This window comes from Chlamydotis macqueenii, chromosome 16 (assembly GCF_036417535.1).
Source record: "Chlamydotis macqueenii isolate bChlMac1 chromosome 16, bChlMac1.mat, whole genome shotgun sequence".
In the NCBI taxonomy this organism is placed as follows: domain Eukaryota; kingdom Metazoa; phylum Chordata; class Aves; order Otidiformes; family Otididae; genus Chlamydotis; species Chlamydotis macqueenii.
This window is the reverse complement of record NC_141571.1, coordinates 11588609-11601935: the sequence shown is the minus strand read 5'-3', so window position 1 is coordinate 11601935 and position 13327 is coordinate 11588609. Positions and strand designations below refer to the sequence as shown.

Genomic DNA, 13327 nt, shown 5'->3' with positions numbered 1-13327 from the left:
GTCTTCTAATTTTGAAATGTTCCTTTTCTGCAGCACTACAGTACGAGTGATAAGAGCTCTCATAAAAAAACCCAAAACCCGCGTTCCAAAAGCTGTCGTGCCTGCTGATGGCAAACATCACAAAGAGCAGATCCCAAGGTCAGGCAAAAACTTCCAGCAGGCACTCAAGCAAACCGCAAAACCCTAAAAATACCGGTCACACCTGGCTCCACGTTGGCTGCTATCGGGGCGCCCGGAGAAGCACACCATTTCAGCAAAGCCATTTCCTGCTGGAGCAGCGTTTACTGCGGCTTCCACCGCAGCAGCCAGAGCCCAGGGGTCCCCCTCTCGCAACCACCCCGCAGCCAGTCCGGCCGCACCCCGCATCAGCTGTCCCGGCGCTCCTGCCACCGCATCCACCCAGGGAACGCCAGGCTGGCTGTTACACAGGTAATGCAAAAATGATGCAATCGGCGCTGCGCTTTCTCGTTTCCTCCAGCAATTATTTATAGCTTGCCCTGTATTCCGCGCCTGCAGATCCTCCTCCCGCGGGAGGGATTCCTCGAGAAGGCTGCTCCAGCCCGTATGGAAGTCTTTTCTTCCCCTTGTTTCTGTATCATATTGAACTGTTTGTTCGAATCACAGCTCAAAACAAAACTCATTCAGGGCTTTTTCTGTTTGCACAAAGGGAGGTTGCAAAAGCATAAGAGGAAAGGGTGAGTGAAAATTAATTCTCAGGAACTAAGATGAACTTTAACAGTTGCTTTGATTGATTCTCAACACTTGACCGCTATGGTTTTTTACACCACTACAGTAATCCAAGACCGCTACACCATTAAGTCAGATACTAACAATTCAAAATGTCATTTGCCCTGTTTTTAAATAAAGTTATGGGAATTTTAGAGTAAAAAAAAAAAATCAGTAAGTACAAATGCCTAGTACACCCTAAGTGCATGACAACCTTACAGAGTTTACACAAACACCACTCCTCCTCTTATTTTAACTCGTCATCCTAAGTAATACATTTAACACACAGGCTGACCACCAGCTGTCTTCACAAAAAACCAGAGGATTTAAGGATGACCGTGTACACAATAATCTATTTTACTTGTTCAAATTTAATCAAAGTAAGTGTATGTTTTTGAGACCTGAGATTACAGGAGAAGTTGCTCTTGCAGCAAACACTGTTATTTTTAGAGTAAGTTTGTTGCACTTTCCCTACCACTAAAAAAGTATATTCTGTGCCTAGTGAAAATCTAAAAAATACCCAAACAAACAAACAAACACAGAAAAAAGGGCAACACCATCTGCAAGGTCCACATACAGCAAAGGCAAGCCAAAGAATCTGGAGCTTTCAGCAGTCACGTAGCTCTGCCAATTGTCTGACTTTCTTTCTCCCTTCAAACGCTGGACCTGTCTTGCAGTAAATGCAGCAACTGTGTGCTTATCAGCTTTGCACCAGCAGCCCGACATGGTGTTTAGTGAAATAGTGAGATCCCCTCACTCCAGGAACGCGTGGCATTGCTTAGAAGACGAAAGGCGGCTCAGCAGAACACGGAGGAATCCATGCTGTCAGCGATATTGGTGAATTGTGATGAATTAACTCACAGTAGGAGTAACTTCATCTACTTTAAGAGAGTTCCTATAAGGATGAATCCAGGCTATTGAATTTTTCTTAATCTTTACAATCATGAAAGAAAAACAAAATTGTGTAGGTAATGGAATGTTAGTAGCTGCATTTAATGATCCTGTGTTACAATGCAACATACTGATTTCTTGAAAAAATTGTTTTCTCACAAGTTTAAATCAACACAGAGTAATTGCTCAAAATGGACTGGGCATGGAGTCAGGGCTTTGAACGCATACACAAAATCTTGTTTACTAGTATATTAGTTGTCTGAAAAATAGTGGTCATTTTAATTACATAGAAAATGACTTAGAAAGTCTCAAAACTTAACAAATAATCAACAAAAATCAATACTACACATCTCCTTGAAGCAACTGATCTGACCCCATCCTCAAAACACGTCTCTGAATTAATGACCATATGGAAAGGATTTCAAAGTCCCTCTTGATTAAAAGCTGGAAACACTACTTTTCAAGGTGCCAACTCTGTTTTGTATAACTAACCACACATACATTTAGCTTTAGGTACACACAGGTACACAAATCACACGCTCCTCTGCAGAACAAGCTCCCTGCCAGGGTAGTTCACTGACTCTCATTCAGTTACAGACTCAAACCTATCAACAGAGCAAGAGATCGATATGACATTCACAGCATCTCCTCCATAGCCTCAGCGGAGAAAAGATGTTTTTTCATATACTTCTGCTATCTTCTCTCATACTATTAATTACTGCCACAACAAAAACTTTGAGGATGGGAAAAGGAAAGAGTGGGAAGGAATGGAGAACCTGTTGCCATTAAAATGCAGAAATTAGTAAAGTTTTAATTAACAGAAGGTTTTCCTTTATATTCCATCTCCTGCTTTATTGCATTTCAACTCTTCCCCTTCACCCACAAAAGAATTCCCCTGCATTTGAATTTATACATTTGCAGAGAAGAATGGCACTAAAAACAAAGCAGAAGCATGGACAGGTATCAGAAATATGTGGACTACGAAGTCCAGATACTACGGAACCAAACAGCCTTGAAAGCAATTACAGAAATACGCATCTGATGTTTGCTTTTAAAAAGCTCAAGATTATCTTATTTTCTCTTTTTGAAATTGAAATCTCAGGGCCTATGTACATTTTGTCATTTATCTGCATTATTAAATGTTTATAACCATTTGGTGATGCAGCATAGTATTCTTTATCAAACAGTAGTCTGCCATTTTTACCACTAGTAACAAGGAATCTGTTATTCTCTTTAGTAAATTATTTTTAATTCTGTGTTAATTAACTCTACAGTTGTAGGCAAACCATCAAGAAACTGGGCTAAAGAACAACTCTGCCTGCAGAACTGTACCCAAGTTCTAAACTGGCTTATGAGGCCGCATCACTCTTTGGTTTATACAGCAATACTCCCACATTCACATTCTTTGATAACATCAACTTTGGTTTTAAAGCAGACTACTAAAGCAAAATACTAGCTAAGAGAGACATCCTAAGCAAACCTCCAACTGCTCTCAACACAGTATTCTTCACCAGCTAACTAAAATGGCAATGTGCTTGCATTCATGGCACTGCCTCGATGTGCTTCTGCCATTCAAAGTGAAACTTGGCTGCCAGAGGAAAACAGCAACCTACTAAAGAAATCACGTGGACGCCTACTTATGATCACAGAGGAAAAGTACTGTTTTCTAGACAAATTTTATTAAAATAAAATGTTAACATTCATGCCAAAGTTTCAAAAATATTCTTGAGCAAGCATGTACCTAACCCAAGCAGATTTTGTGCATGTGAATTTGTGACTGAAGGAAAGAAGTACATGTTGTGTGAGCAAATGCTCTATTTGCATGTGAAAGCAGATGTAGCACATTGAGAAATGAACGTCCATTTCCACTAAATCAGGCATCCATGAACACGTGCGCTAGGGTTTATCCTTAACTCTTGCAGGCATTAGCAAGTGATACACTTAAATTAAAAGGCAAAGTGCGATTATTTGGATGCACGACTGGATCAAGAAACAGGGGAAGAAATTCCAACCCAGCTTTTTCATGCTCTTCAGAACAGGTCCTCCAGTTGAAGGCCAACCCCTAATATTTACAACTAGACACGGAAAGGAAGTTGCATCTGCAGCCAAAGGACAGAAAGGAACCGACACGTTAACAAGAAGTGTGGAACAAAGGAGAAACAGAAGCAGCAAATGAACGAAGTTGACGGGTGCGGGGAGGTTACAAGTGGCAGAGCGAGTGAAAGTGGAGGTAGAGATTGGATTCCTGGAGCAAACAGTTAAACCCTTTCACAATCATTCAGAACTATGCAGTGGACATCGCATAGACCTCAAAAGCCTGTGGTATGACCTCTTAAATGATAAATATTTTGGACTTGTAAAGGTCTTTCTGCCCTTACGGCTCATCGCCTTTAGTATTTCCACTTACCAGTGCTCCTAATTTGTAAGACTCAAGCAGGCTATTCCAGGATATCTTCTGTTTTATCTTGCATCATACTGGGATGTAATTTATTTTGAAGAAAGAGAAGTTTATCTGGGGTTGACTGCAGCTTGAAATTATGAATTTATGATTAGCTGTGACAACAGTGGGAACATGTGTTGGATTCATAATCCATTTACTGGCTAAATTTAGGTAATCTGGTTTTCATAGCACTTGCCAGCAGGCACATCCCTGCTATTGACAGTCAGCAAGAACGGGCAGACACATGGAGTAGCTGGGTATAATTCAGCTACTTATATATTTGGACTCATTTTGTTGGTAGTGACTTCACTGAAGTCATGCAAAGACAGGAGTTACTGTGCTTCCCAACCTACAGCAACCTATTTCTGCATCTAATACTCCACTGGACTGCAGAGAAAATATATCCTGGGCTGTTTGGTTTTGTGTTGGTTTTTTTTTTTTTTGGGGGGGTTTTTGTTTGTTTGTTTAATTGAAATTTAACTTTTTCTAAAACATGATCCTCTACTCCCTCAGGCTGAGGAAGAGTAGGGAGAAGACCCTAATTCAGTTATCTCTAAGTGCTCTGGAACAAAGTAAGGTGAGTTTTATCATCAAGACTAAGGATTAGGAGATCTGGGTCTGTTCCTTGGCTCGCCAAAGAATTCACACAGCAGTAGGCAAGGTCATCAGGTTTAGATCAGTGAAAGAGGACATGAATATTATTCTTCCTCACAGGAATGTTTAACAATGTAATTGTTAATGTCCGTAAGAAGCTCACGTATGCTAGGAATACAGGCCAGGGAAATTCCTGTCCTGTTGGATGTGACTACGCAGACATAGCTTGCAGAGCTGGAGGAGACCAGAGCAACTACTCTGCCAAAATCACATCGAGTGGAAAGAAAGTAAAAAGGAAAAAAAAGTAATGAATAATATAAGAAACTAGACTAACAGTAGTACCACTGATAGATCAGCCACTATTTAAAAAGGTGAGACTTCCAGCAAACGCACTTTACTATATGCTCCATGAAGGGAACTTTGTCACAAAGTGAAATCAACATGGAAGAAAATCATTAAGTGCTCAGATCGGGGCTTTTAATTGCTCTCTACAAGTCAGCAAAGCCAGAAACAAAACACACCATAAATCTTAATAAAAATATAAAGCATTTACAACCCACAACAAATCAGAAATTAAAAAACCAGCGCGTCCCCATCTGCTGATCCTTTAGCAACTTTGCACAGCAGTCAGCTAATAGCTGCACTCCCCTCCTTTCTTTGATAAGTATTTTAAAAACAAACATCTTAAAAAATACTTCTCATAAAACTCTTCTGGAGCAGCCTGGCACAGTTTCAAGCTATCGGAGCGGCTCTGCTGAAGTTCAAGAAACGCGACTCTGCACCTAGCTCAGCCACCTCCCCGTGCTTTCTCCTTCCCTGAAATGGCAGGCAGCAGGAGAAAAGCCGTCGCGGCCGGCAGCAGGAAATAGCGTGAGAATGGGCTCCCTTGTGCTACTTCCAGCCCTTCCTGATATCGGAGGGTGTGAAGTGGCTTGCAAAGACTGTCTCTCACATTATTTCCTTTTCCACCTCAGCCAAAACCAGGAAGCGCCAGCTAGGAGATACGCAGAGAAAACGTAGTGTACAACAAAGCACAAAATCAAAGGCCAAGGAGTCTAACTAAGCCAAGGCTTAACAAGCAAAAATTCAAGTATCTGTGGCCACAGCCTAATATTAGCAAGTCTAGAAAAAGCACTAGCGGCTAGTGTGCCCAGGCTTTGCTTTTGATCTGCTACATAGCTAATCCAAAGGCTACTGACATCAAAGCAATTTTCTTCAGGACATCCAGAGACTGGGTCAGACCTCGCAGGACCATGCTGGCATCCTTCATGCCCTTGTACCACAAACAGCATGTTTATATGGGAGAGATCCTACCTACTCTGACTACTCTGCTGTGTACTTCTGAGGCTTGAAGAATACAGCTCTGCAGATGAAAACCAAGGTAGAAGTATTAGCAACAACAGCACTTCAAAGAGATCACGTTTGAGGCATATATTTTACAAACCAGGCTTGGCACATGACAGTGGAAATGGCTCCTATATTCTTAATATTATGTAATATTATTCTGAATAAAATGCAATTCTGTGCCTTCAGGGAAGAAATATGAAGGATGCTGAATAATTTATTTAGCACCATTTGAGGTTTCTGTATTCTAGACACTCCCGTGTTCTTCTGTTTATTATTAGCCAAGAGCAGTATCACATGGCAGCTTCAGTAAAAACATTCATTCTCTTCTGTATACAGCCCCACCAGACACAAGAGCAATGAAATCTGGTCTCCTCGTCAATACTGCTCCGTCCTCACAGCTAAAATACATTCCTCGCAGAGAGAAACTGATGACAACCTTGGAGATCATGTTGTTCTAAAAGCAGAATTGAAATTAATTAAGAAAGTCCAGTTAAGAAAAGGGAAACAGCCTCCTTTCCTTTCTCTGCCTCTCAAGACTGTAAAATATGCCCAGGCAGGAAGTACAGTAAAGCTCGCGACGAGCAGAGGCAGCTACTCTTTCAAAACGAACAGGGTTCCTCTGAAGTGACATTTGCACTTAGCCAGTGAGCCTGAGGATAAAGGGCAGGATACCAGAAGGGCTCTGCAGCAGATGAGGTTACCGACCGAGGCTCCCAGCTTCACACCTCCAGAGATCACAACTCCAGGCAAATGGAAAGCTAGGACAGTACCTGTGGCTTTTGGTGAAAGCCATCTCTTCCGAGCCGATGCGACCAGGAACTTGGTGAAGCAACGATAACAGTGCGTATTAACGTTAACTTCATCTGGGGAGACACTGAAAAACTGCAGCGAGCCAGCAGGAAGTATTGTAGTATTTAAAGTTACTGCTCAGGAGCAGATGAGAAATACCATTTCCAGACTCCAAAAACCTACATTCCAGTTAGGTGGATACCGCACATTAGACCGGGAATTACATTTGTTCCCACTTTCCTGGGAAAGGACAAGCAGCAAAACGTGGCTTCCACCCACCAGAGCTAGTTCTCTCCTTTCCTCAGCACAAACTCTGCAAGAGTTTAAGTCTCCATCTCCCAACATCTTTCTTTTCAAGATGCTCCAGCATCCTGCAGCTATGCCATACTTTAAAAAGCTCTTCTCTCTGAAAGGACTGTCTGTTGGACTACAGCTGAGACGCCTACACAGAGAAGCAGTTTTCACCCATGAAAAGCAGAATTGTAAAAGCAGCAATGTCAAACAGAGAGGAAGTAGGTAAGTCCTCATGGCCCTCCCAGTACCTCCCTGCCACCATCACACCATTAACAAAAGATGGAAACAAGAGGAGGGCAAGGACGTGTGCCAGTTCCCAAAGCCAGCAGGCAGGACGCTGCCTGAAGAGCTGCCACACAAGCAGACCAAAAGCCCCGCAGTGGGCCCGCTCCCTGAGGACAGGAGCACAGAGCAGCCCCTAAACTCCTCAAGATCCCTACAGAAGCTGTGCATGCATTCCATGCAGGTTTGGCAGAAACAGAAGTGAATTTCATTTCGGTAATAACATTTCTGAAAGCCAAACAAACCCCTGTGAGATATACACTCCTTACTGTTCTCTGCTAAAAGACAGTAACACTTCCAAGAGTGAAAAAGCTGCTTTTAAAAAAAAATGTAGAATGCTAAATGAGACCATATGAAGTCAAACTTTACACTAAACAATTCACACTTGAAAAAAAGGACAATTTTTAAAGAAATTAGAACCTAAAAATTTTACAAACAACTATAAAAAGTTAATTTTTGTGAACAAGAAATATTATTTGGAATTTAAAAGCAATTCACCGAAGAAAGAATCTATTAATATTTTCAACTTTCAAGAGCAAGAAGGATTTTTGGAAGTTTGATTGATCTTGAAAGAGAAAAGCCACGTTTCCACCTCCCATTTTAAGTACGCCTTTCTTGTTTCAAACAGGGACTTCAAAAGGGGAAAACGTTTAGAGCCCAGGCCCCTCCTCTGAAAGAGCTGACAACCCCAACACAGTTCGCTCAACTTTCTCTTTTAACTTCTGTTTGCCCTAACGACAGTAGCTTGCACATTCAAATTAAAATAGTCTTTACTTGATATCTTATATTTTGCTACCTTTTTTTTTTTTTTTTAGGGTGCTCACCAGGTTCATTCCAAGGTATCAATCAGATTTCATAGGAAGTAATTTTTGCCAGGTCCCTTGGAAATTTAGTATGATAAAAACAAGTCAAGAATTTCAAACTTTCCTAGCAAACATTTTGCCATTAAAAAAATCTTACTTTGCATATTCTGATATTAGAAACAACACCACCGCACGAACAAAAATGCCAGAAAGGACAAGAACTATAAAAACTAACAATTAGAAAGCTCCTCCTGCAAGAAAATAATGCCATATACTTTACTATCAAATTGAGTAAATATTATAATTATGAAATATTTTTAGAAGGAGACAGCAATGGTATAGGAAAAAAAAAATCTGTAATTTGTCAGCAATGTACAAGGTTTATTTTTGGCTCAACAGCTCATGATGTAGAATTAAGTGTTCCACTAGATGGAGCAGGATGGTAAAACCATCACGAAGGCCATCTGCCTTGCTGACCCACGGAAATTCAATGTCCAGCAATCAGGGATGGTAAGAATTTTAGCTTTCTTCTGCACATTCAAGGTAGAAGAAAATTTATTCCTCTTCCAAAAAAGGGCAACATGAAACCCCCTTAATAATATTTACTTCTTCCCATCACAGAAGTTGACTACTAACAAACACTAACCAGAAACAAACAGACAACCAAACACTTTCAGAAACGAAACTAGTTTTTCCCCATTTCTATCAAGTTTACACTACCAAGACAGAATGTACTGGATAGTTGACAGAAAATGAAAATCTTGTAGTACTTTTTATTTTGTAGCTACTGAACTTGCGAAAAGATCCATGCCAAATGATCAAACATTAGTCACCTAATGCAAAAGACATCGCTACACATCAAACAAATTCACACTAGAAACAATGGCAAAACTTCAAAGAGGCTTCTAAAGACCTGGAGCTGTGCAAGTCATAGTAAAATTATCTCCCTGGTCTCTTTTCAAACAAAGCTAATTGTTGATTTACCTTTAAGTCTACCTAAACAAAGAAAGAAAAAAAAAAAAAAAGGCACCTTACAAATTTTATTTCCTTAAATGTTCTTTAAGAGATGCAGTAGTAGACAAATGGCAGTTTTCCATCATCATGTGGAATGAGAAACCTGCATTTCCTTGACCATTAAACCTTATTTCAGCATCTCCAGAAGAAAGAGAGAGTATAAACTAACAAAGAACCATTTTAACCATTAATCGTCCAGATTTAAGTCCTGTAGTTCTTGAGTATGCACAACAAAAATCCCAGGAATGGTCACAATTATCACAAACATCTTCCCTTAAAGAAAGTCTGAACCATACTATACTGCTGTACGTCACAAATAACCGCAAACATGCAGCAGTCTCTCATGACAATGCTAATTATCTCAGTGGTACAAACAGCAGAAGAGAATTAATCATTCTCTGATACGTGCATGAAGGTGCACAAGCTGAAGTCTCCGTGACTGATCACAGGCTGCTGCCCGTATCTTTGTTTTCAGAGAAATAAACTGCACTAAAAACAAAAGCTACAAACATGGGCATGTTTCACATCAACGTACTTTCCAACTTACTAAAACTTGCTGCAGTATCTCACACTGTCACTTGGAAATGACCTGGTCTAAGTGGAAGAAGCAGGAAATTTGGTCTTTCAGACAATACAATCACCCACTGCATTGAGGTGTCAGTCTGTATTAAGAGCATTTGAAAGCACCTATGAGGTTTTCAACACAGGTGTTATTGTCTAACCGAACTCCAGCTTTTCCTACCTCTCCAAACAGCTGATTAACAGGAATCCACTACGTAGCATAGACTCCTTTTCCAAGGTAAGGGAAAGTAAGCATCAGGACCATTCAAATCACTGTCGTTAATATTCAATTACAAAATTTGTATATTGCAGTCAATATAGAGCAGAATAGAAACACTACTTACTATTGTGCACAATCAATCAGCTGATATTCATTAGATCTCTCATAGCAGGCTTTCACACCTTCGTCTTGCCAAAGTGTTTTTGTATGTTCATAAAACTCCTGAAAAAGTAAAAATAGCATTAGCAAAATGGATTATATCTGAAGAGAATCAGCAACTGGTAACACACTGTTACCACTGTAATGAACTCTAAATGGTAGCATGCTTAACAAAAAACTTTAAACATTTTTTAGAATCTGACTACAAGTTCAGTTGGCTCTTAATTGTCTTGACTTTAATGTTCTGTAACACTTAAAAAACTGCTTCTCGACTATTTTGATTGAGTTCAACCATATATTGAAACCTTGAAAGAGGGGTTAACTTTTCATTACTGACAATTCTGCTGGCATTTTTAATAATTAATACTATTTGTTAACATTTGTTCCTTAATGCACGATTCCACTGCATGTTATATTGATTTGCCTGTCAAGATTTTTTTTCCTTCACTGAAAAAAAGTACTTCTTCTCAGTAATTCTTACATGAAGGTATCAAATGATGATTAGGTTTTACTTGACTTTCCAAGTTAGTGAGGATCTTTGGGGACTACACAGACACTCGTATCTTTCTTAACTCTGTATCCTTTAACTCAAAGTACTTGCAGAATGTGCTCTTTTACAGTGTAAAAGGATATTGAACCACACAAGAAACACAGTGATACAAAGCTAAATCGTGTTTTGATTGTGTCAACCTTAAAAACTGTAAACCAAGATACGAAAGCAGACAGCCAGAAATGCAATGCTTTGGTTTTACTGAACCCTTACCACAAGCATACAACACAACCAGAAGCCCATTCTCTCTTGCACAGAGAGCCACGCTTTGGCTCCAGGAGGGGTGTTGCAATGGGTAATTGTCTTTCTGGCAATCAGTCCAAGAACTCTGAACAGACTTAGAAAGAACAGCAGCAGCCTAGTGACTTAAACACACACACCACTGTGGGCATCACTTTCATCAATGACAATGGATTTTCTTGGCTATCTCTCAGAACTTTTAAAGTGGTTTGGACTAAACGCTACTATTCTGATTTTAAGTGGCTCAGGTAAGTCATTCCAAATCAGCTGTTTGCACCCAGGACAGCACATGACCTTTAAAATAGTTGCTCTACAGATTCTATTTCTGCCCTCAGCCCTTTTTTTTTTTTTAGAATAGAAACAAAAGAATATATTATTTTAAATAGCCAATTTACTGCTTTAAGGTTCCTCCATTAACTGAGCTTTGGAACCGCTCCCTCTCTTGGGATATCAGTCTCTCACATTCTTTTACTATCAGTGCAGTCAAAGAAAGAGGTCACATCTAAATATGACTCCCAAGGTTTCACTTTTTTTTTTAAAAAAAAAAAATCACTTTCCTACTAGAATGTTAACTAATACCTGAACTATACCAGAGCAGTAGATGCTTTAAATGGCACCTTGAAGTTGCATAATGGCATTTGAAAGTAAATTTAGCGATACAGATTTTCAAATCGTTCTCTTTTTGGCAGGTCTAAGATGCATATGTGACTGTATGATCATACAACTGTGAATACCAATGATGGAAACAGCCTAGCAAATGTAAATCTGATCTTGCTTTTATTGCTACTGAATATTCACTAGCTGCACATGCACACAAACAACACTAAGTGTACACATCTAAAACACTCTCTAGGGTAAAATTTTGTTCTAATCCCTTTTAAAGAGATTACAAAGTTTATATATAGTATTAGGTGTATCTTTTCAGTTTGCTCCCTGGTTTTATGAACAAAAAAAAAGATCAATTAAATTTCTTTTGTAAGCAGAAAAGAATATTTTAATTGATTTTTTTCTATTTCTAGATTGTATGACCATTTGCTGTTAAAAGAAGTGAAAGTTTTCCTTCTCCCACTGCTGGAATTATGCTCATGGGATGCTTTCACTAAACGTTTCCAATTTTTTGGTGGCTGGGGGACTGTCACTTCCTTCAATCTTCAAATGTATCTCAGCATAGCGAGGAAGTGTGTTTCCAAAGTAAAAAGGAATAGGAAAGGAAAGGAAAGGACAGAGGGGGGAGTTATCTGGAATCTCACTGTATTTGAATCAAACCCGTTTTGGGGTGGCTTTATATGTTTATTTTTAAAAGTAACAGTAGTCTAATACAAAACATCTTATGACTCACTCAACTTATTACTACAGAGTTGGGAAATTGAAAATTTGAATTGTCAATTGTACAAGATGTTTTTTTTTCTGAAACAGCAGCTGATTCAAATGGACACACATAATTTAAATTTGCTATCTAATCAAGATAACTTACACCAGACTTCAGACAGTTAATTGAACTATTTGGCAGAGATATGGTTCTAAAATAGACATCTACTTCAAACTGGGGTCAGCATCTGCCAAGCCAATTGTCTCCAAATATACCCCAAAATACTCGCTTCATCCTGCATTACAGTAAGTAAATAACCATGCAAAAATAAGTGTACAGAAAATGCAATGAAACAGAAAGATTATTAATCACCTACAAATGTACATTTAAAGTGAGAAAAGGCAGTGTCTTAATGGAAAAAAAAGGTTAGAGCATAGTAAAGCTCTGCCACAAAAATGAGACACAGAAGTCCTTCCTCACTACTGTTTCTCACTACCACCACAACATTCTAGTAGAGAACGGATACAAAGCAATTATTTCAAACACTTATGAACCCCATCAAACCTTGTGGAAACACATTTGGAGTAGTTTCTGCAATCAGACTCTTAAACGGGATGAAAAGTAAATCCAGTTCTTGGCCCCAGCACAAACACATTGATAACAAAAAGCCCAGGATTTAGTTAACTGAACTGTTATATATTGTTCAGAAGAGTCCTCCCTGTATTTTAAGGGCAGCTCTTAACTTCCAAGAAAATATGTAGACCATAATAATATGCCTTCTTAGGCCAAATTAGCAATAAAGTTGCTAATTACAGAAATTCAAATTGCTAATTACACATACTTAATACTGCCTTGATGTCTGTCCTGCTGATCTGAACTATAAGCAGCAATACTCATGCAATTTTTTTCAATATGGTTACTAACTGTCCATGTGAGATGGGAAAAGAATTTAAGTACACATCCTTTTTTTTGGCATTTCAAAATCAGGATCTACAACAAGTAATGAGTAACAGATTACAACACGAAGACACAGTGGGTTTTTTGGAGTGGGGTATTTTTGTGTTCCTTTAGTCTTTTTTTTTTGTTGTTGTGTTTGTTTTGTTTTTAA

The 13327-nt window shown here is 39.2% G+C and overlaps 1 protein-coding gene across 3 annotated transcripts in view; it reads right to left on the bottom strand.

Annotated features, from left to right (window-relative positions):
* The window catches only part of GNAS (GNAS complex locus), a 156951-nt gene that overhangs the window by 30035 nt on the left and 113589 nt on the right, over positions 1-13327 (bottom strand). For all 3 annotated transcript variants that reach the window (XM_086761083.1, XM_086761084.1, XM_086761085.1), the window contains exon 5: positions 10086-10183. In XM_086761083.1, the coding sequence (XP_086617209.1) occupies positions 10086-10183 (98 nt within the window). The remainder of the gene's footprint in view (positions 1-10085; positions 10184-13327) is intronic.